The 25,274-nt window shown below is 43.8% G+C and overlaps 1 protein-coding gene across 1 annotated transcript in view; it reads right to left on the bottom strand.

The window, feature by feature from the left end:
• si:ch211-161h7.4 (serine/arginine repetitive matrix protein 1) overlaps positions 1-25,274 on the bottom strand; it is a 43,833-nt gene that overhangs the window by 6,267 nt on the left and 12,292 nt on the right. Inside the window, exons 3-8 of the mRNA XM_038996847.1 lie at positions 24,062-24,129; positions 8,347-8,705; positions 8,207-8,267; positions 7,823-8,024; positions 6,591-6,689; positions 3,386-4,162 (exon numbers count right to left, since the gene is read on the bottom strand). Coding sequence (XP_038852775.1) covers positions 3,386-4,162; positions 6,591-6,689; positions 7,823-8,024; positions 8,207-8,267; positions 8,347-8,705; positions 24,062-24,129 — 1,566 coding nt within the window. The remainder of the gene's footprint in view (positions 1-3,385; positions 4,163-6,590; positions 6,690-7,822; positions 8,025-8,206; positions 8,268-8,346; positions 8,706-24,061; positions 24,130-25,274) is intronic.

Genomic DNA, 25,274 nt, shown 5'->3' with positions numbered 1-25,274 from the left:
TAGCCTCTAACCCTAACCTGTAACCCTTTCCTAGGGCTGAACAGAAACACAGCATTAGCCCTAGCCTCTAACCCTAACCTGTAACCTCTTCCTAGGGCTGAACAGAAACACAGCATTAGCCCTAGCCTCTAACCCTAACCTGTAACCCTTTCCTAGGGCTGAACAGAAACACAGCATTAGCCCTAGCCTCTAACCCTAACCTGTAACCCTTTCCTAGGGCTGAACAGAAACACAGCATTAGCCCTAGCCTCTAACCCTAACCTGTAACCCTTTCCTAGGGCTGAACAGAAACACAGCATTAGCCCTAGCCTCTAACCCTAACCTGTAACCCTTTCCTAGGGCTGAACAGAAACACAGCATTAGCCCTAGCCTCTAACCCTAACCTGTAACCCTTTCCTAGGGCTGAACAGAAACACAGCATTAGCCCTAGCCTCTAACCCTAACCTGTAACCCTTCCCTAGGGCTGAACAGAAACACAGCATTAGCCCTAGCCTCTAACCCTAACCTGTAACCCTTTCCTAGGGCTGAACAGAAACACAGCATTAGCCCTAGCCTCTAACCCTAACCTGTAACCCTTTCCTAGGGCTGAACAGAAACACAGCATTAGCCCTAGCCTCTAACCCTAACCTGTAACCCTTTCCTAGGGCTGAACAGAAACACAGCATTAGCCCTAGCCTCTAACCCTAACCTGTAACCCTTTCCTAGGGCTGAACAGAAACACAGCATTAGCCCTAGCCTCTAACCCTAACCTGTAACCCTTTCCTAGGGCTGAACAGAAACACAGCATTAGCCCTAGCCTCTAACCCTAACCTGTAACCTCTTCCTAGGGCTGAACAGAAACACAGCATTAGCCCTAGCCTCTAACCCTAACCTGTAACCCTTTCCTAGGGCTGAACAGAAACACAGCATTAGCCCTAGCCTCTAACCCTAACCTGTAACCCTTTCCTAGGGCTGAACAGAAACACAGCATTAGCCCTAGCCTCTAACCCTAACCTGTAACCCTTTCCTAGGGCTGAACAGAAACACAGCATTAGCCCTAGCCTCTAACCCTAACCTGTAACCCTTCCTAGGGCTGAACAGAAACACAGCATTAGCCCTAGCCTCTAACCCTAACCTGTAACCCTTTCCTAGGGCTGAACAGAAACACAGCATTAGCCCTAGCCTCTAACCCTAACCTGTAACCCTTTCCTAGGGCTGAACAGAAACACAGCATTAGCCCTAGCCTCTAACCCTAACCTGTAACCCTTTCCTAGGGCTGAACAGAAACACAGCATTAGCCCTAGCCTCTAACCCTAACCTGTAACCTCTTCCTAGGGCTGAACAGAAACACAGCATTAGCCCTAGCCTCTAACCCTAACCTGTAACCCTTTCCTAGGGCTGAACAGAAACACAGCATTAGCCCTAGCCTCTAACCCTAACCTGTAACCCTTTCCTAGGGCTGAACAGAAACACAGCATTAGCCCTAGCCTCTAACCCTAACCTGTAACCCTTTCCTAGGGCTGAACAGAAACACAGCATTAGCCCTAGCCTCTAACCCTAACCTGTAACCTCTTCCTAGGGCTGAACAGAAACACAGCATTAGCCCTAGCCTCTAACCCTAACCTGTAACCCTTTCCTAGGGCTGAACAGAAACACAGCATTAGCCCTAGCCTCTAACCCTAACCTGTAACCCTTTCCTAGGGCTGAACAGAAACACAGCATTAGCCCTAGCCTCTAACCCTAACCTGTAACCTCTTCCTAGGGCTGAACAGAAACACAGCATTAGCCCTAGCCTCTAACCCTAACCTGTAACCCTTTCCTAGGGCTGAACAGAAACACAGCATTAACCCTAGCCTCTAACCCTAACCTGTAACCCTTTCCTAGGGCTGAACTTGTGAGAAGGTGGGAATGGCCCATAGACACTTAAGGGACAGGTATGATGAGTGTGTTTCATTTGGTGACCTCAGAGGACAGGAAACACACATGGCTATATCTCTGAATATGTACATTTCTCAATTATGGGGTTTGCATCTAATTCTTGTATAAAATGAATGAGTAAAGATGAAACTATTTGTGAAATTATGTAATATGATGTTAAACCTTTAATGTGAAATAATTGTATGGCGTCATGGAACAGCCCTTTTCTACTGTTACGAATAAAAACCCCTCCTGAGGAAATCCTCTTCAGACCACGCGTACCTCGATGGACACTGAGGGGGCACAGGTTGGGATAAGACCACAAAAACCTCAGTATAAGCAAAGGTTGTAATGGCTGTTGAATTCCTAACCACACCACGTGGAGCATTGGCTACACGGCTGGAAATGGTTCAACTCTGAGACTATCGATCCCGACAGAGTAAGAGCAAATCTTAGATACTAATTACTAGTCTGCAGCTAGAAATTATGTCAACCTGGGATGCGAAAACCGACAACCACCGAAACATCTATTCTATGAGAACATTTCTGAATGGTACTCTGAAGTATCCATTCTAACCACGAAAGCAGAGAGAGACACTCGGATGAAATCTCCAACAGAAGGACTGACGATTCCAACAGCGATCACGATGACACACTGGGCGAAAATATATATACAGTATTGATTGCAATTATTCCCAAATGAGTGAGCGTTCATGTGCAAAGCATTATCATTTCAATTAATATAATTATCAACTGTGTAGTGACTCCTTATGTCTTTCCCGCCTTTTTCAGTCCACACCCACTTCCCTTTGTCCACCAAGCCTTCATATCGGCTTAGCCCACTAGGGAACCTCCCCTATCATTTCCTTGTAACCATAGCTACTGTTTGTTTGTTTATGCATTTCTGTGATTATTTAGTTAGTAAATAAATTATGACGATTGATTAAGACTGGGTTCGTGCAGAAACAATTTATGACGTTTGGAATGAGACTAACGTGAGGTAAAGAATAATTCATTAATTAGAAGACTAATTGATCAGATATTAAAATATCTGAAGAGTTATATTAGGAAAATTACAACTTTGTAATCTGAAGATTTTCCTTGGTGCCCCAACTTCCTAGTTAATTACATTTACATGATTAGATTAATCACGTAATAATAATTACAAAGAATTGATTTGATAAACAGTCTTCACTTTAATGATGCCAAAGACACGACATATTGATAACATGTTCAACTACTGAAGACATTGGCTCAAATCTAGGTTGTGCCTTTGTTTTTCAGAGACAATTAACAACGAAGGAAAACATTTCTCTCATTGACTTCTCAAATCCCAAACTCCAGCCTGGTATGCTTCGCAAGCGTTCCCAGAAGTCTCGTGATGTTGCCTTTGGGTTTAGAAACAGGGAGGGCCACTTCTGTGGATATTGTACACAGGGCAGTTCTAACCATTCATCCAGTTAAATGAAGACAATAGATGTGGACTCACCAAGCAGGATTGGACTGACCAGCCTCTCTCAGCTTCTGGAGGAAGGAGGATGTGGCTTTCCTTTCCTGTGTTGCCTCCTCCTCTGGTGGCTGGGCCAGACTCTTCTTCTCTGGTGGCTGGGCCAGGCCCTTCTTCTCTGGTGGTTGGGCCAGACGCTTCTTCTCTGGTGGCTGGGCCAGACGCTTCTTCTCTGGTGGTTGGGCCAGACTCTTCTTCTCTGGTGGTTGGGCCAGACTCTTCTTCTCTGGTGGTTGGGCCAGACTCTTCTTCTCTGGTGGTTGGGCCAGACTCTTCTTCTCTGGTGGTTGGGCCAGACTCTTCTTCTCTGGTGGTTGGGCCAGACTCTTCTTCTCTGGTGGTTGGGCCAGACTCTTCTTCTCTGAAGGTTGGGCCAGACTCTTCTTCTCTGGTGGTTGGGCCAGACTCTTCTTCTCTGGTGGTTGGGCCAGACTCTTCTTCTCTGGTGGTTGGGCCAGACTCTTCTTCTCTGGTGGTTGGGCCAGACTCTTCTTCTCTGGTGGTTGGGCCAGACTCTTCTTCTCTGGTGGTTGGGCCAGACTCTTCTTCTCTGGTGGTTGGGCCAGACTCTTCTTCTCTGGTGGTTGGGCCAGACTCTTCTTCTCTGGTGGTTGGGCCAGACTCTTCTTCTCTGAAGGTTGGGCCAGACTCTTCTTCCCTGGTGCTGGTTGTTCTTTGAGTTCTACTGCTGGATACGGGCTTGTTTGGGGAGGCTCTTCTGGCTCTGTCTCTACGCTGCACAAGGACAGAGTCAACTTCCTGGAAAATGAACACAATAGGGATGTGACAAATTGAAAATTATCTTAACATTTAAACTGCCATTTTGTCCAGTTTGTTAAAAAAATAAGAAAAAGTGATACAATTCCACATGAATTCATAATGCAGAATATGGTCCTACTGTGTATGACCACTAGGGTACAATGAAGTTCAATCTACCACAGTCCTAGATACAGTAGGCTACTGGTAGTCTCCTGTCATTTCATATTATGAGACAAAAACACACTACCTAGCAATGATTCATGAGAAAAATTGTTTGAGAGCTTGCACTTTGAACTTGCAGAGTAATTATTGTCCAATTTCTCCACTAAGGCCATCATGGCATCTTGTAGTCTGGTTGTTGATATGCCATGAGGGTATTGAAGACAACGTCCTCTACCATTGACAATGGCTGCATATCAGCGCTGTGCTTCTCACTCCCATATCACACGTGTTTAGTGTGAAGCGGTCTAATGTCTGTTGTTGGGGGCCTGCCGCCAGCAACGGTTTGTGTCTCACGGTGCCTCCCTTTCAGATGGCTCAGCATTGCATCTGTACTATGATTACTGTACCTCAATTACACTTCTCAAAGTATTGCCATTTGCCGTACAGGACTTTCCTGCTGTCGCTTGCCTTTCTCTGCCATTTTCCCAACGTAACGAAGATGACATGCGGAGCGCTGTATATATCTGTGGCATATAATTGTAAAGATATATCTCCTCCTAACATAACAACATTGTTGCGTTGGGTGTGTTCATCTGTTTATTTCCCCTTTATGATGATCAGGACCTGTTAGTAGTAGTTTTATAAACATTTACATTCACCATCCCAATTTCATTTCGATGTTTAACATTTAAATGTTCACACAACTAGAACAGAATAAGACAGATTCTAGAACACCTTCCTTGGACTAAACAGATAAAACACAAAGGTCTGCTCTAAACCATCAACCCACCCTAACCCAGCCGTACCCCAACCCAGCCGTACCCCAACCCAGCCGTACCCCAACCCAGCCGTACCCTAACCCAGCCGTACCCTAACCCAGCCGTACCCTAACCCAGCCGTAACCTAACCCAGCCGTACCCTAACCCAGCCGTAACCTAACCCAGCCGTACCCTAACCCAGCCTAGCCCAGCCGTACCCTAACCCAGCCATACCCTAACCCACCCTAACCCAGCCGTACCCTAACCCAGCCATACCCTAACCCACCCTAACCCAGCCGTACCCTAACCCAGCCATACCCTAACCCACCCTAACCCAGCCATACCCTAACCCACCCTAACCCAGCCGTACCCTAACCCACCCGTACCCTAACCCAGCCGTACCCTAACCCAGCCGTACCCTAACCCAGCCGTACCCTAACCCACCCTAACCCAGCCGCACCCTAACCCAGCCGCACCCTAACCCAGCCGTACCCTAACCCAGCCGCACCCTAACCCAGTTGTACCCTAACCCAGCCGTACCCTAACCCAGCCGTACCGTAAACCAGCCATACCGTAAACCAGCCATACCGTAAACCAGCCAAACCCAGCCGTACCCCAACCCAGCCATACCCCAACCCAGCCATACCCCAACCCAGCCATACCCCAACCCAGCCATACCCCAACCCAGCCATACCCCAACCCAGCCATACCCCAACCCAGCCATACCCCAACCCAGCCATACCCTAACCCAGCCATACCCTAACCCAGCCAAACCCTAACCCAGCCATACCCCAACCCAGCCATACCCCAACCCAGCCATACCCCAACCCAGCCATACCCCAACCCACCCGTACCCTAACCCAGCCGTACCCTAACCCAGCCGTACCCTAACCCAGCCGTACCCTAACCCACCCTAACCCAGCCGCACCCTAACCCAGCCGCACCCTAACCCAGCCGTACCCTAACCCAGCCATACCCTAACCCAGCCTAACCCAGCCGTACCCTAACCCAGCCGTACCCTAACCCAGCCATACCCTAACCCAGCCATACCGTAACCCAGCCATACCCTAAACCAGCCAAACCCAGCCGTACCCCAACCCAGCCGTACCCCAACCCAGCCATACCCCAACCCAGCCATACCCCAACCCAGCCATACCCCAACCCAGCCATACCCTAACCCAGCCATACCCTAACCCAGCCAAACCCTAACCCAGCCATACCCCAACCCAGCCATACCCCAACCCAGCCATACCCCAACCCAGCCATACCCCAACCCAGCCTAACCCTAACCCAGCCATACCCTAACCCAGCCATACCCTAACCCAGCCATACCCTAACCCAGCCATACCCTAACCCAGCCATACCCTAACCCAGCCATACCCAGTGTTAGCACTGATCTGATTATTATGAACTATAATAGGTAGAGACAAAATGGCCCAACAAAGCCAGGATATGGGATTAAGATCAGTCTACAGAGCCTCCATACTGAACCAGTCCAGTAGACTGACCAAGGTGTCTCTTCCTTCTTCGGCATACTGTGAACTGGCGTCTTTTGTTTGCTGACAGAAAACCGACAGGGAGGAGAGTCCAGCACTGCATCATATCCCCTGGAGAAGAGGAAAAACATCAGGGAGGTATAGATGAAGAGGGAACACCGGGGGGGTATAGAAGAAGAGGGAACACCGGGGGGGTATAGAAGAAGAGGGAACACCGGGGGGGTATAGATGAAGAGGGAACACCGGGGGGGTATAGAAGAAGAGGGAACACCGGGGGTGTATAGAAGAAGAGGGAACACCAGGGGGGTAATAGAAGAAGAGGGAACACCAGGGGGGTATAGAAGAAGAGGGAACACCAGGGGGGTATAGAAGGAACATCAGCGAAGCGTAGAGGAATCAAACTTTCCCCCTATTTGAATCAATATAACACGTCTACAACAAGACTAAAAACAACTACCGTAATTGCTGGACTATAAGCCGCTACTTTTTTCCCACGCTATGAACCTCGCGGTTTATACAATGACGCGGCTAATTTATGATTTTTTTTTTTTTCACAAGATTCACGCCGCCAAAAAACTGAGCTTCGTCACATAATGTGACGTAAATCGAGCGCGCTCAAACTTCCCATCACTTTGATTACGGTAGTCATTTTGTCACCCTCATCATGGCAAAGACACGGAGAAATGCATATGATGCAGCTTTCAAGTTGAAGGCGATCGATCTGGCTGTTGGAAAAGGAAATAGAGCTGCTGCACGGGAGCTTGGCCTTAATGAGTCGATGATAAGACGTTGGAAACAGCAGCGTGAGGAACTGTGCAAAAAGACAACAAACGCTTTCAGAGAAGAAAAGCAGATGGCCCGAACTAGAAAATGAGCTTGAAGACTGGGGCAACACACAGCGAGCAGACGGCCGAGGTGTTTCAACTGTGCAGATCCGACTGAAAGCCAAAACAATCGCCACCGCAATGAAGTTTGACTTTCTTGGTAGGCTACTGTTTACTGCTATTTTTTTTATTTTTGTTACAAGCCGTGTTTCGTTTAAAGGCTGTGTAAAGTTTATTTGTTTCAATGTACCGGTAGGCACTTGCGGCTTATAGACATGTGCGGTTTATTTATGTACAAAATACATATTTTAAAAAAATTCAGTGGGTACGGCTTATATTCAGGTGCGCTTAATAGTCCAGCAATTACGGTAACTCCTTGTCAAGCGTTCCATATCAGTATCGAGTTGGGATGCATCTTACCCGTCTGCTGCCTGTCCGTTGCACTGTGGTGTCAGGGCAGTGATAGGCTGCTTTATAGGGCCGTGGCCATCATCATCATCATCATCATCATCATCACAGATCAAGAGCAATGGAGAGGCTGTTCTGTCCTTGTCCTCATCCCTCTCCTGCCGCTTTATGGGGCTGGAGGTCTTGATGGGAGCGTGCTTTTTAAACGGGCTCTCTACCTCAGCCAAGGAAAACACAGGGAAAAGGGTCGACACTCAAGACAAGACATTTCTACAGATAACTTGCTGATGTCATACAGAGGTGGGCTGGTGAGGCATTAACATATGCCCAGAGATAGTGCCACAGTAACAAGCCATTTCAGTCACTAGCTATCAGTTATTAACAGTCATCACCTACCAGTATCCAGCAAAGTGCTCTCTGCGGTCCCCTCCTTGTGCATCTCTTCTCCTTGGGGCACCTGGTGTCAACAACAGATCATAAGTGTGCATTCTGACATTTCATTTAATTCCATTGCAGAATAGTACGAGGTGTTTTACCGCTTCACCAGTCTCTGGAACTGATGATGGTTCTCTCTCCACCTTCTCTACAGGGTTACCAGTCTTCTCCACCTTCTCTACAGGGTTACCAGTCTTCTCCACCTTCTCTACAGGATTACCAATCTTCTCCACCTTCTCTACAGGATTACCAGTCTTCTCCACCTTCTCTACAGGGTTACCAGTCTTCTCCACCTTCTCTACAGGGTTACCAGTCTTCTCCACCTTCTCTACAGGGTTACCAGTCTTCTCCACCTTCTCTACTTCTCTATTGGCGGTCTTGTTCTCCTTCTCCTCTACAGGGGCGAAGGTCGGAGAGGGAGGCAGAGGGGGAAGCTCTTCCCCAACATCAGAGGGAGAATCTGCAGGACATATTAAGTCACATTAGTTATTGGGTGTCCAAAGACAAGGTAACATACAGGACAGATGATGGGTCATAGGGATGGGCATTTTAAATAATTTCTCTATTTGAATAGTTAAAATAAAAAATAAAACATTGCTCTACTCTGACCAACCAGAATGCCGCCAAACTCCACCACAGCAAACAGTGTTGTTTCCAGGGTGTTATATCAGTACAGTAGCCTATTCTAATAACCACAGTGAAAGAGAAGTCTGACGTTTGCCATCATAGAACTAAGGATGTGACAAATGGAAAACATTTGTTAACGTTTAAAACATTATTTTTTGTCGGTTTTCCAGCCCTATTGATTATGACTGCTAGGGGGCAATTCAGTTCTATGTGTTGGACAATGACTCTTACTTCAGTCCCCCGGGTTTTGTCAAGTCAAAATGGACTTTTCCTAGCAGGTTTAGGAAAACTTCTGCAGCAGGTTCATCCCACTTAATTTGTATTTATTATGGATCCCCATTAGCTGGTGCCAATCAATCAATCAATCAATTTTATTTTATATAGCCCTTTGTACATCAGCTAATATCTCGAAGTGCTGTACAGAAACCCAGCCTAAAACCCCAAACAGCTAGTAATGCAGGTGTAGAAGCACGGTGGCTAGGAAAAACAGTGGCAGCAGCTACTCTTCCTGGGGTTTATTATGGATCCCCATTAGCTGGTGCCAAGGCAGCAGCTACTCTTCCTGGGGTTTATTATGGATCCCCATTAGCTGGTGCCAAGGCAGCAGCTACTCTTCCTGGGGTCCAGCAAAATTAAGGCAGTTTATAGAATTTTAAAAACATTAAAATAGATTTTCTGATTTCACAATACATTGCATCTGTACTACCATTACTGTACCTCAAATTACACTTCTCAAAGTTTGCATTTCACTTCTCAAAGTATTGCCATTTGCCGTACAGGACTTTCCTGCTGTCGCTTGCCTTTCTCTGCCATTTTTCCAAGTTGATGATGTGTGGAGCTCTTTATATCTGTGGCAAATAATTTGAAAGATGCATGTCTCCTACTGTTACAGCAGGTATTTGTTAAATGTTTTGTTTTCCGATGATGATGGGGCTCTATTAGAGGTAGTTTTGTGATAGCTGTACTGTGATTTGAATTTTGTGGGGGAAAAACAGCTAACGTTAATGATCCCAATTTTGTCTTTCTATAAATAAATGTGTGGCATTGGGATAAACATTACTAAATGGTTTAACAGAAAAACAAATCAAATTGTATTTGTCACATGATCCGAATACAACCGGGGTAGACCTTACTGTGAAATGCTGAATACAACCGGGGTAGACCTTACTGTGAAATGCTGAATACAACCGGGGTAGACCTTACTGTGAAATGCTGAATACAACCGGGGTAGACCTTACTGTGAAATGCTGAATACAACCGGGGTAGACCTTACTGTGAAATGCTGAATACAACCGGTGTAGACCTTACAGTGAAATGCTGAATACAACCGGGGTAGACCTTACTGTGAAATGCTGAATACAACCGGGGTAGACCTTACTGTGAAATGCTGAATACAACCGGGGTAGACCTTACTGTGAAATTCTTACTTACAAGCCCTTAACCAACAATGCAGTTAAGACAAAGAGAGTTAAGAAAATATTTACTAAGTAAACTAAAGTTTAAAAAAAAGAAGCAACAATAAAATAACAATAACGAGGCTATATACAGGGGGTACCGGTACCGAGTCAATGTGGAGGCTATATACAGGGTATTACGGTACAGAGTCAATGTGGAGGCTATATACAGGGTATTACGGTACAGAGTCAATGTGGAGACTATATACAGGGTGTTACGGTATAGAGTCAATGTGGAGGCTATATACAGGGTGTTACGGTACAGAGTCAATGTGGAGGCTATATACAGGGTATTACGGTACAGAGTCAATGTGGAGGCTATATACAGGGTTTTACGGTACAGAGTCAATGTGGAGGCTATATACAGGGTGTTACGGTACAGAGTCAATGTGGAGGCTATATACAGGGTATTACGGTAGAGTCAATGTGGAGACTATATACAGGGTGTTACGGTATAGAGTCAATGTGGAGGCTATATACAGGGTGTTACGGTACAGAGTCAATGTGGAGGCTATATACAGGGTATTACGGTACAGAGTCAATGTGGAGGCTATATACAGGGTGTTACGGTACAGAGTCAATGTGGAGGCTATATACAGGGGGTACCGAGTCAATGTGGAGGCTATATACAGGGGGTACCGAGTCAATGTGGAGGCTATATACAGGGGGTACCGAGTCAATGTGGAGGCTATATACAGGGGGTACCGGTACCGAGTCAATGTGGAGGCTATATACAGGGGGTACCGGTACCGAGTCAATGTGGAGGCTATATACAGGGGGTACCGGTACCGAGTCAATGTGGAGGCTATATACAGGGGGTACCGGTACCGAGTCAATGTGGAGGCTATATACAGGGGGTACCGAGTCAATGTGGAGGCTATATACAGGGGGAACCGGCCCCGAGTCAATGTGGAGGCTATATACAGGGGGTACCAGTACCGAGTCAATGTGCGGGGGTACAGGCTAGTCGAGGTAATATGTACATGTAGGTAGAGTGACTATGCATAGATAATAGAAAATAAAACAGCGAGTAGCAGCAGTGTAAAACAATGCAAATAGTCCGGGTAACCATTTGATCAGCTGGGAGTTGCGCAATAGTCTATCCTACACAATTGCACACAGTAGACTCAGTGTCCAATCAGAGGCACAAAAACAAGAACTCATTACCTTGATGCTTTCTCTTAAATCTAATGAGACTCTACTGTAAATCAAGCAGACGACATATGGTCAACTGGGATATTAGATCCAACATGGGTCCAGGCACAACGGTCTTCACCGGCGTAACGAATGAGACACCAACATATTATATTCTGGACATTCCTCGTCAACACCTCTTTTCCAGCACGTTGGCTATTGCATCGCATGTACTGTCACCACAGCTGTTCATCACTTGACTGTCGTTCAAAATACCTTCCTGGATCAGATGTGGAAAAAGAATCACCAAACGTGTATCCAATAAGTATTATGCATAATTATTGAAGAACCACATTAATGACATTATCAATTTAGGTATCAAGGTAAGGTGACTTTCAGTAATACGGAACAAATATAAACATAACATGTAAACAGTGGTGGAAAAAGTACTCAGTCATACTAGAGTAAAAGTAAAGATACCTTAATAGAAAATGACTCAAGCCACCCAGTAACATACAAGTATTTGGTTTTAAATATACTTAAGAATCAAAAGTAAACGTATAATTCCAAACATTAAGCAAACCAGATGGCACAATCTTCAATTTCTTTATTGACGGATAGCCAAGGGTACACTCCAACACTCAGACATTATTTACAAAAGGAGGCATGTATTTAGTGAGTCCTCCAGATCAGAGGCAGTAGGGATGACCAGGGATGTTCTCTTGATAAGTGTGTGAATTGGACCATTTTCCTGTCAAAATGTCACAAGTACTTTTGGGTCTCAGGGAAAATGTATGTAGAAAAAAGTACATAATTATCCTTAGGAATGTAGTGAAGTAAAAGTAAAAGTTGGCAAAAATATATAAATAGTAAAATACAGACACCCCAAAAAACTACTTAAGTAGTACTTTCAAGTATTTTTACTTAAGTACTTTACACCACTGCATGTAAAGTGTTGGTCACATGTTTCATGAGCTGAAATAAAAGATCCCAGAAATGTTCCATATGCACACAAAGCTTTTTTCTCTCAAATTTTGTGCACAAATGTGTTGCCATCTGTTAGTGAGCATTTCTCCTTTGCCAAGATAATCCATCCACCTGTCAAGTGTGGCATATCAAGAAGCTGATTAAACAGCATGGTCATTAGACAGGTGCACCGTGTGCTGGGGACAATAAAAGGCCACTCTAAAATGTGCAGTTTTGTCACACAATGCCACAGATGTCTTAAGTCAATTGGCATGCAGACTGCAGGAATGTCCACCAGAGCTGTTGCCAGATAATTGAATGTTCATTTCTCATCCAGCTTCTTCACCTGCGGGACCGTCTTGAGACCAGCCACCTGGCCAGCTGAAGAAACCATGTGCTTGCACAACCAAAGAATATTTACTGTCAGAAACAGTCTCAGTCTTGACCTGACTGCAGTTCAGCGTCGTAACTGACTTCAGTGGGGAAATGCCCACGTTCGATGGCCACTGGCACGCTGGAGAAGTGTGCTCTTCACAGATAAATCCCAGCTTTAACTGTACTGGGCAAATGGCAGACAGCGTGTATGGCATTGTGTGGGCTAGCGGTTTGCTGACGTCAACGTTGTGAACGGAGTGCCCCATGGTGGCGGTGGGGTTATGGTATATGCATACGCTATGGACAATGAACACAATCGCATTTTATCAATGGCAATTTGAATGCACAGAAATACCATGATGAGATCCTGAGGCCCATTGTGGTGCCATTCATCTACCGCCATCACCTCATGTTTCAGCATGATGAGATCCTGAGGCCCATTGTGGTGCCATTCATCCACCGCCATCACCTCATGTTTCAGCATGATGAGATCCTGAGGCCCATTGTGGTGCCATTCATCCACCGCCATCACCTCATGTTTCAGCATGATGAGATCCTGAGGCCCATTGTGGTGCCATTCATCCACCGCCATCACCTCATGTTTCAGCATGATGAGATCCTGAGGCCCATTGTGGTGCCATTCATCCACCGCCATCACCTCATGTTTCAGCATGATTAGAGGTCGACCGATTGATTTGTTAACGCCGATACCGATTATTGGAGGACCAAAAAAAAGCCGATACCGAATCAAATCGGCCAAATGTTTATATATATATTTGTAATAATGACAATTACAACAATACTGAATGAACAATGAACACTTATTTTTACTTAATATAATACATCAATAAAATCTATTTAGTCTCAAATTATAAAACATGTTCAATTTGGTTTAAATAATGCAAAAACAAAGTGTTGGAGAAGAAAGTAAAAGTGCAATATGTGCCATGTATAAAAGCTAACGTTTAAGTTCCTTGCTCAGAACATATGAAAGCTGGTGGTTCCTTTTAACACGAGTCTTCAATATTCCCAGGTAAGAAGTTTTAGATTGTAGTTATTATAGGACTATTTCTCTCTATACCATTTGTATTTCATATACCTTTAACTATTGGATGTTCTAATAGGTACTTTAGTATTGCCAGCCTAATCTCAGGAGTTGATAGGCTTGAAGTCATAAACAGCGCAATGCTTGAAGCATTGTGAAGAGCTGCTGGAAAATGCAGTAATATGCTGTTTGAATTAATGGTTACGAGCATGCTGCCTACCACCGCTCAGTCAGACTGCTCTATCAAATCACAGACGTAATTATAATATAATAACACACAGAAATACGAGCCTTAGGTCATTAATATGGTCAAATCTGGAAACTATCATTTCGGAAACAAAACGTTTATTCTTTCAGTGAAATACGGTTCCACATTTTATCTAACGGGTGGCATCCATAAGTCTAAATTTAGCTGTTAACATTGAAGGTTGTGCAATCCATGTAATAATTACGTAAAATTCTGGCAAATTAGTTCGCAACGAGCCAGGCGGCCCAAACTGCTGCATATACCCTGACTCTGCGTGCAATGAACGCAAGAGAAGTGACAATTTCCCTAGTTTAATATTGCCTGCTAACCTCAATTTCTTTTAACTAAATATGCAGGTTTAAAAAAATATACTTCTGTGTATTGATTTTAAGAAAGGCATTGATGTTTATGGTTAGGTACACATTGGTGCAATGACAGTGCTATTTTCGCGAATGCGCTTGTTAAATCACCCATTCGGCGAAGTAGGCTGTGATTCAATGACAAATTGAATCCGCATCGATTATATGCAACGCAGGACAAGCTAGATAAACTAGTAATATCATCAACCATGTGTAGTTAACTAGTAATATTGTTAAGATTGATTGTTTTTTTATAAGATACGTTTAATGCTCGCTAGCACCTTACCTTGGCTCCTTGCTGCACTCGCATAACAGGTAGTCAGCCTGCCACGCAGTCTCCTCGTTGAGTGCAATGTAATCGGCCATGATCGGTGTCCAAAAATGCCGATTACAGATTGTTATGAAAACTTGAAATCGGCCCTAATTAAAATCGGCCATTCCGATTAATCGGTCGACCTCTAATGATAATGCACAGCCCAATGTCGCATGGATCTGTACACAATTCCTGGATATAACGACAACCTACACTGCCATAAATGCAAGGACAGAATTTTGGACAAATCTATCAAGACATCAACCATGATAAAGGATTAAACATACACTACATGTCCAAAGGTTTGTGGGCATTAATATGGAGTTGGTCCTCCCTCTGCTGCTATAACAACCTCCTCTCTTCAGGGAAGGCTTTCCACTAGATGTTGGAACATTAGTGCGGGGACTTGTTTCCATTCAGCCACAAGAGCATTAGTGAGGTCGGGCACTGATGTTGGGCGATTAGACCTGGTTCGCAGTCGACGTCACAAATTCATCACGGAGGTGTTCGATGGGGTTGAGGTCAGGGCTCTGTGCAGGCCAGGCAAGTTCTTCCACACCGATCTCAACAAACCATTTCTGTATGATCTCGCTTTGTGCACGGGGGCATTGTAATGCTGAAACAGGAAAGGGTCTTCCCCAAACTGTTGGCACAAAGTTGGAAGCACAGAAATGTTTTGTCCATATTATTGCCCATGATTTTGGCATAAGATGTTTGACGAGCAGGTGTCCACATACTTTTGGTCATGTAGTGTAAGATATTAAATTCCATGAAAAAAACAACAAAAAAAACACACTAAATAAGAGTTATACACTACCGGTCAAAAGTTTTAGAACACCGACTCATTCAAGGGGTTTTATTTATTTTGGCTATTTTCTACATTCGAGAATAATAGTGAAGACATCAAAACTATGAAATAACTCATGTAGTAACCAAAAGTGTTAAACAAATAAAAATGTGTTTTATATATTTCAGATTCTTCAAAATAGCCACACTTTGCCTTGACGACAGCTTTGCACACTCTTGGCATTCTCTCAACCAGCTTCATGAGGTAGTCACCTGGAATGCATTTAAATAAACAGGTGTGCCTTGTTAAAAGTTCGTTGGTGGAATGTTTCTTTCCTTCTTAAAAACCTCTATGTTCCCCCCGCGTTATGGTTGAGCTAACGTAGGCTAATGTGATTAGCCTGAGGTTGTAAGAAACAAGAACATAGACATATCTGATATGGGCAGAAAGCTTAACTTCTTGTTAATCTAACTGCACTGTTCAATTTACAGTAGCTATTACAGTGAAAGAATACCATGCTATTGTTTGAGGAGAGTGCACAATTTGAACATGAAAATGTATCAAACCAATTAGGCACATTTTTTGGCAGACGTGATACAACATTTTGAACAGAAATACAATGGTTCATTGGATCAGTCTAAAACTTTGCACAAACACAAAATTGTAATTGCACCTAACCTGGAATAATACATTACGGCCTTTCTCTTGCATTTCAAAGATGATATAAAAAAAAAATTAAAACATGTTTTTTTCCATTGTATTGTCTTGTACCAGATCTAATGTGTTATATTCTCCTACATTCTTTTCACATTTCCACAAACGCCAAAGTGTTTATTTTCAAATGGTAGCAAGAATATGCATATAGATTTTGGTATGTCATTTTAGGAGAACATTTCAAAAAAAGGTTCAGACCCTTGTGTGTTCGAGCAAATCAGTTGTCTTGTGACAAGGGGGTATACAGAAGATGGCCCTATTTGGTAAAAGACCAAGTCCATATTATGGCAAGAACAGCTCAAATAAGCAAAGAGAAACGACAGACCATCATAACTTTAAGACATGAAGGTCAGTCAATACAGAAAATGTCAAGAACATTGAAAGTTCATTCGCAAAAACCATCAATCGCTATGATGAAACTGGCTCTCATGAGAACCACCACAGGAAAGGAAGACTCAGAGTTACCTCTGCTGCAGAGGACAAGTTCATTAGGAGTTACCAGCCACAGAAATTGCAGCCCAAATAAATTCTTCAGAGTTCAAGTAACAAACATCTCAACATCAACTGTTCAGATGAGACTGTGTGAATCAGGCCTTCATGGTTGAATTGCTGCAACAACAAAAAAACACTACTAAAGGACACCAATAAGAAGAAGAGACTTGCTTGGGCCAAAAAACACGAGCAATGGACATAGACCGGTGGAAATCTGTCCTTTGGTCTGGAGTCCAAATTGGTGATTTTTGGTTCCTTACGCCATGTTTTGTGAGAACGGATGATCTCCACATGTGTATTTCCCACCGTAAAGCATGGAGAAGGACGAGGTGTTATGGTGTGGGGGGTGCTTTTGATTTGTTTAACACTTTTAATGGTTACTACATGATTCCATGTGTTGTTTCACAGTTTGATGTCTTCACTGTCAACTCGAAATGATACAACGACAAGGTTCCAGTTTAACAAAGTTTACTATACCGTATCAACACACTACAAGGTAGCCATCGCACATCAGGCTAAGTCCATGAACAACAAGACTTCCCGCGCAGGCGCACTCTTGACTGAGTGATAGCCCCGTAATAACAGAAATATAGGTATACTTAAACCATGAACTTAACATTCACTATTATTCTACAATGTAGAAAATACTGAAAAATAAAGAAAAACCCTTGAATGAGTAGGTGTTCTAAAACATTTGACCGGTAGTGTATATAGGAAAGACACCAAGAGACAATACCATTTCCACACTATTTATATATACACATACTCATATTGTTATATCAGTACAGTTAATTTAAATTAGAGCTTTAGAAAGAGGAGAGGCTCTGTGATACATGGTTTTAAATCTAAAACTGTTTTACCTGAGTAACCTACAGTACCAGTCTATACATACCTGAGTAACCTAGAGTACCAGTCTATACATACCTGAGTAACCTAGAGTACCAGTCTATACATACCTGAGTAACCTACAGTACCAGTCTATACATACCTGAGTAACCTACAGTACCAGTCTATACATACCTGAGTAACCTACAGTACCAGTCTATACATACCTGAGTAACCTAGAGTACCAGTCTATACATACCTGAGTAACCTAGAGTACCAGTCTATACATACCTGAGTAACCTAGAGTACCAGTCTATACATACCTGAGTAACCTAGAGTACCAGTCTATACATACCTGAGTAACCTACAGTACCAGTCTATACATACCTGAGTAACCTAGAGTACCAGTCTATACATACCTGAGTAACCTAGAGTACCAGTCTATACATACCTGAGTAACCTAGAGTACCAGTCTATACATACCTGAGTAACCTACTGTACCAGTCTATACATACCTGAGTAACCTACAGTACCAGTCTATACATACCTGAGTAACCTACAGTACCAGTCTATACATACCTGAGTAACCTAGAGTACCAGTCTATACATACCTGAGTAACCTACAGTACCAGTCTATACATACCTGAGTAACCTAGAGTACCAGTCTATACATACCTGAGTAACCTACAGTACCAGTCTATACATACCTGAGTAACCTAGAGTACCAGTCTATACATACCTGAGTAACCTAGAGTACCAGTCTATACATACCTGAGTAACCTAGAGTACCAGTCTATACATACCTGAGTAACCTAGAGTACCAGTCTATACATACCTGAGTAACCTAGAGTACCAGTCTATACATACCTGAGTACCAGTCTATACATACCTGAGTAACCTACAGTACTCAGTCTATACATACCTGAGTAACCTAGAGTACCAGTCTATACATACCTGAGTAACCTACAGTACCAGTCTATACATACCTGAGTAACCTAGAGTACCAGTCTATACATACCTGAGTAACCTAGAGTACCAGTCTATACATACCTGAGTAACCTAGAGTACCAGTCTATACATACCTGAGTAACCTAGATTACCAGTCTATACATACCTGAGTAACCTACAGTACCAGCCTATACATACCTGAGTAACCTAGAGTACCAGTCTATACATACCTGAGTAACCTAGAGTACCAGTCTATACATACCTGAGTAACCTAGAGTACCAGTCTATACATACCTGAGTAACCTACAGTACCAGTCTATACATAACTGAGTAACCTACAGTACTCAGTCTATACATACCTGAGTAACCTACAGTACTCAGTCTATACATACCTGAGTAACCTAGAGTACCAGTCTATACATACCTGAGTAACCTAGAGTACCAGTCTATACATACCTGAGTAACCTACAGTACCAGTCTATACATAACTGAGTAACCTAGAGTACCAGTCTATACATACCTGAGTAACCTAGAGTACCAGTCTATACATACCTGAGTAACCTAGAGTACCAGTCTATACATACCTGAGTAACCTACAGTTACTCTGGTAGCAGGTCATTCCATGATGACATGACTCTATACATAACTGAGTAACACATTAAATCTGTTTTTGATTTGGGTACCGTGTTGAAACCCATAGTGCGTGTCTGGTGGGGGTACGTCTGTCTGGTGGGGGTACGTCTGTCTGGTTGAAGTGTCTGGTGGGGGTACGTCTGTCTGGTTGAAGTGTCTGGTGGGGTACGTCTGTCTGGTTGAAGTGTCTGGTGGGGTACGTCTGTCTGGTTGAAGTGTCTGGTGGGGGTACGTCTGTCTGGTTGAAGTGTCTGGTGGGGGTACGTCTGTCTGGTTGAAGTGTCTGGTGGGGGCACGTCTGTCTGGTTGAAGTGTCTGGTGGGGGCACGTCTGTCTGGTTGAAGTGTCTGGTGGGGGCACGTCTGTCTGGTTGAAGTGTCTGGTGGGGGTACGTCTGTCTGGTGGGGGTACGTCTGCCTGGTTGAAGTGTCTGGTGGGGGTACGTCTGCCTGGTTGAAGTGTCTGGTGGGGGTACGTCTGCCTGGTTGAAGTGTCTGGTGGGGGTACGTCTGCCTGGTTGAAGTGTCTGGTGGGGGTACGTCTGCCTGGTTGAAGTGTCTGGTGGGGGTACGTCTGCCTGGTTGACGTGTCTGGTGGGGGTACGTCTGTCTGGTTGAAGTTTCTGGTGGGGGTACGTCTGTCTGGTTGAAGTGTCTGGTGGGGGTACGTCTGTCTGGTTGAAGTGTCTGGTGGGGGTACGTCTGTCTGGTGGGGGTACGTCTGTCTGGTGGGGGCACGTCTGTCTGGTGGGGGCACGTCTGTCTGGTGGGGGCACACAAATGTTTCTTAAATCGACTAGAAGAGAAGTAGTCAATTTCTCCTCAACCATGAAAGACTATCATGCATGTTGCTGATGTTAGTTCTGTGTGTTAAGTTAAGTGCAGGGAGTGTTGCTTTGTTTGGAGCCACGTAACGTGGATGGACAGTTTAATTTAGACAAACTTTATATATTTTGTGTTACTTTTACCCATTTTTCTCCCCGATTTTGTGGTACCCAATTGGTAGTTACAGTCTTGTCCCATCGTTGCAACTCCTGTACGGACTCGGGAGAAGCCAAGGTCGAGAGCTGCGCGTCCTCCGAAACACAACCCAGCCAACTCTCACTGCTTCTTGACACAACGCCCACTTAACCCAGAAGCCAGCCGCACCAATGTGTCGGCGGAAACAACATGCACCTGGCAACCGCGTGCACTGCGCCCAGCCCGCCACAGGAGTCACTAGTGCGCGATGGGACAAGGACATCCCTGCCAGCCAAACCCTCCCCTCAACCCGAACGACGCTGGGCTAATTGTGCGCCGCCACATGGGTCTCCCGGTCACGGCCGGCTGCGACAAAGCCTGGACTGGAACCCAGAATCACTAGTGGCACAGCTAGCACTGCGATGCAATGCCTTAGAGAAAGCTTTTTCATTGAATACTCTTACAAGTGTATGAATAATAACATCTGTTTGGATATCCGGATATTCAATTAACCGTGCCCATCCCTAAATGGGTCATTCCCCCAAGTCTAACACACGCCATTATGACTCCAATTGCATTGCTGTCATTCCACTGACATGCAACATCTTCCGCTCCGGGGGAAATGGCCGACAACATCTTCCGTTCCGGGGGAAATGGCCGACAACATCTTCCGTTCCGGGGGAAATGGCCGACAACATCTTCCGCTCCGGGGGAAATGCCCGACACTCCCAAATTTCTCCGTCTAAACGTTAACACGCTTCGCTTGCGATACCATTTTGGAAACATATGGAAATTACTGATGTACTACGCAGAAATCGCTCCGCCACGTCACCAAGTTTCAGTTCATTTGACAAAACAAGTCGCGTGTAGAGAATCAATGAACCATCTAAGACGCTAGGAAATGTATTTTCCAGAACCAAAAATACAGTTTTTTCAGCTGTTTGAAGATGGTGTACAAAACCTAAAGTAAAAGACGTAAAAATGTAAGAATGGGAAACATAGAAATAGCTCTACTGCTTCTTAGACTTGCTTTAAATGAGAATGACAGATCTATAACTAACATTTTCTATGTGAATTTGGTTGGGTCGCCCAAAAAGTTATTTGCGTAGAAACTCTACACAGTTGTATTCTGTAGGTGTCACTGAGTTGGCTGATAACCCAGATCCTTAGGTAAGGCTGTACAGTGAAATATAAGTATGCCCCTCCCCCCCCAAAAATTATTACGTCTAATACATCCACAGAGCGATTTAAACACATTTGTTGGTCAAATGAACTAGGTGTCTTGTGCTGAAGTTATACAAAACAAGGTTGGAATGGTATATTATTTACTCCAAATATGGCATCATTCCATGTATCCGTTTGCATCACTTTCAATTAGGAACTTATTTTTAATGCGAATCGCAAATTCCACTAATGTGGCTGTACATAGGCAATATTAATTTTCATTACACATTGTACGGGTAAGTTAATGTGGCTAATTCCACAGTGGTTTCAGTCCTGAAATAGCGTTTTTTGTAATGAATATTGATCTGGAGGTGGTCACTAGCTGGCACAGCCACAAATGCATGAAATCTGATTTTAACCCTAACCTTAAATGTTTTCATGACTTTTTACAATACAGCCAATGTTGACTTTGCAGCTGGGAAATTGTTCAGTGCCATATACAGGACAAGACTCATGACAATAAATGTCAACCTGCTGGCTGATACCTATGGATTGTGGTAATGTGGTAAGACTGTACAGTGAAAAATAAGTACGCCAACAATGCAACTCTGAGGTCTAATACATCCACAAAGCCATTTCAACTGATATTTACTTTTTGGGGTCAAATTAGCAAATTATTGTCTTTTGTGAAATTGATTCTACTATCTGTAACCATTTGCATTTCTTTAAATAAGGGACTTTAATTTTGAAGGCTAATCGTTATTGTGGCTAGCTTCACATAAGTGCTGCATGCCCCTTGGGTTCCCGAAGAGCAAGTCGAACACTGGGTAATGCCTACCAACATAATACATACAGTTGAAGTCGGAAGTTTACATACACTTAGGTTGGAGTCAATAAAACTCGTTGTTCAACCACTCCACCAATGTCTTGTTAACAAACTAGTTATGGCACATCAGTTAGGACATCTACTTTGTGCATGACAAGTAATTTTTACAACAATTGTTTACAGAGATTATTTCACTTATAATTCACTGTATCACAATTCCAGTGGGTCAGAAGTTTACATACGCTAAGTTGACTGTGCCTTTAAACACCTTGGAAAATTCCAGAAAATTATGTCATGGCTTTAGAAGCTTCTGATAGGCTAATTGACAATTTGAGTCAATTGGAGGTGTACCTGTGGATGTATTTCAAGGCCTACCTTCAAACTCAGTGCCTCTTTGCTTGACATCATGGCAAAATCTAAAGAAATCAGCCAAGACCTCAGACAAAAAAAAATTGTAGACCTCCACAAGTCTGGTTCATCCTTAGGAGCAATTTCCAAACGCATGAAGGTACCACGTTCATCTGTACAAACAATAGTACGCAAGTATAAACACCATGGGACCACGCAGCCGTCATACTGTTCAGGAAGGAGACGCGTTCTGTCTCCTAGAGATTAACGTACTTTGGTGTGAAAAGTGCAAATCAATCCCAGAACAACAGCAAAGGGCCTTGTGAAGATGCTGGAGGAAACAGATACAAAAGTATCTACATTCACAGTAAAACGAGTCCTATATCGACATAACCTGAAAGGCCACTCAGCAAGGAAGAAGCCATTGCTCCAAAACTGCGATAAAAAAGCCAGACTACGGTTTGCAACTGCACATGTGGACAAAGATCGAACTTTTGGGAGAAATGACCTCATTATGTTGAGGAAAAAGTGGGATGCCTGCAAGCTGAAGAACACCATCCCAAACGTGAAGCACGGGGCTGGCAGCATCATGTTGTGGGGGTGCTTTGCTGCAGGAGGGACTGGTGCACTTCACAAAATAGATGGCATCATGAGACAGGAAAATTAGGTGGATATATTGAAGCAACATCTCAAGACATCAGTCAGGAAGTTAAAGCTTGGTCGCAAATGGGTCTTCCAAATGGACAATGACCCAAGCATAGTTCCAAAGTTGTGGCAAAATGGCTTAAGGACAACAAAGTCAAGGTATTGGAGTGGCCATCACAAAGCCCTGACCTCAATCCTATAGAAAATTTGTGGGCCGAACTGAAAAAGCGCGTGCGAGCAAGGAGGCCTACAAACCTGACTCAGTTAAACCAGCTCTGTCAGGAGGAATGGGCCAAAATTCACCCAATTTATTTTGGGACGCTTGTGGAAGGCTACCCGAAACATTTGACCGAAGTTAAACAATTTAAAGGCCATGCTACCAAATACTAATTGAGTGTATGTACACTCCTGACCCACTGGGAATGTGATGAAAGAAATAAAAGCTGAAATCACTCACTCTACTATTATTCTGACATTTCACATTCTTAAAATAAAGTGGTGATCCTAACTGATCTAAGACAGGGAATTTTTAAGATTAAATGTTAGGAATTGTGAAAAACTGAGTTTAAATGTATTTGGCTAAGGTGTATGTAAACTTCCGACTTCAACTGTATATTAATTTTTCTATTTAACGAGGCAAGTCAGTTATTCAGTTATACACAAATTCTTATTTACAATGATGGCCTACCCCGGCCAAACCCTCCTCTAACCCGGACGACGCTGAGCCAATTGTGCGCCGCCCTATGGGACTCCCGATCACGGTCAGTTGTGATACAGCCCAATCTCGAACCAGGGTCTGTAGTGACACCTCTAGCACCGACATGCAGTGCCTTAGACCGCTGCTCCACTCGGGAGCCCCCATCTCCACCTCCTTTATACGTGACTTTGGTCAGGAATCTTAGTTTCCATTGACAACATGTGAGAGGATGAATATTAAAGAGAGTATATTTCTTACCCAAGTCTTTGAACCAAGTATTGGAGTCATCAACGTCCAGGTCGGCATTTCCCTTCGCGGTTGATGCGCTGACAGAACAGAAAGCAGTTTTCATCTACTAGTATTTATGACGATGGTATAACATGACATTAGTATAATCAATGTATGACAACCTGATCACTGGTTACCCCATGCAAATTCAGCCAGAAGTCTGGCTAAAAAAAATATGCAAGTCTCTGCAAGCCAGAATGTTGAAAATAATCATATTTACACTTCCTTTACAGGTTGTCCGTGCTGTTGGTCCTTTTGACGGTAGGAGGTTGAGATCGGGTATCCACAGGAAAATGTTGCTTACCCAACTTTTTCCAGCGCCGATAGGGTGTCACTTGTAAACAATAGCAGAATGTAACCGAACGTAGTCGACCCAAGCACATTTCCTTATCAGCTGAAAGAACTTGTGAAATTTGCCAGCTGCTTGCATGAAACAATGTTCATTCTGTGGTTTGATTAGGCTCTGCCATATTGTGCAAGTGTTGGTCCCATGAAACAAAAAAAATATATATATATATATATGACCGAAAACAGCTTTTGGACATCAGCACTGCAATCACAAACATCAATTTGGATGACAATTTCTACTTCAACGAGTCGTCAGCTCTGGGCGTTCTGCTTACTCCCTAATCCCCGGGACTCAAACGAGGAAGCGATTGCGCAAGAGGCAAATGATCCTGGCGAGACTACGTTGGTGAGCAAATAAATCGCCTCTATCATTCTCTCGACTGGCAAACGTACAATCACTAGAGAAACTGGACGAGCTCCGCTCGAGACTATCCCATCAACGGGACCTGAAGAACTGTAATATTCTGTTTCTCGTGGCTGAACAAGGAGAATATACATCTTTCTAGTTTTTACACGCATCGTCTCGACCAGACGGTAGCCTCTGGTAAGACTAAGGGAGGAGGGGTGTGTCTCTTTGTTAAAGGAAAACACCACCCAAAAACTCTTTTGATGCACAATCATATGATGCATTTTGCATCATAGAATGCAAAATACATCGTACGGTGATGATTTCTGTATTTTGAAAGTTAAATATCTTGAAAACCTGATTACTTTCAAGCAAAACCTTTTGGGACTATGTCAACAATGGACTAATGAAACAAATACCAAAAGATAATTTATGGGTGGAATTTTCCTTTAATAGCAGCTGGAGCATGATCTCTAATGTTTAGAAAGT

This window comes from Salvelinus namaycush, chromosome 7 (assembly GCF_016432855.1).
Source record: "Salvelinus namaycush isolate Seneca chromosome 7, SaNama_1.0, whole genome shotgun sequence".
Classification (NCBI taxonomy): domain Eukaryota; kingdom Metazoa; phylum Chordata; class Actinopteri; order Salmoniformes; family Salmonidae; genus Salvelinus; species Salvelinus namaycush.
This window is presented reverse-complemented; position numbering and strand designations above follow the sequence as displayed.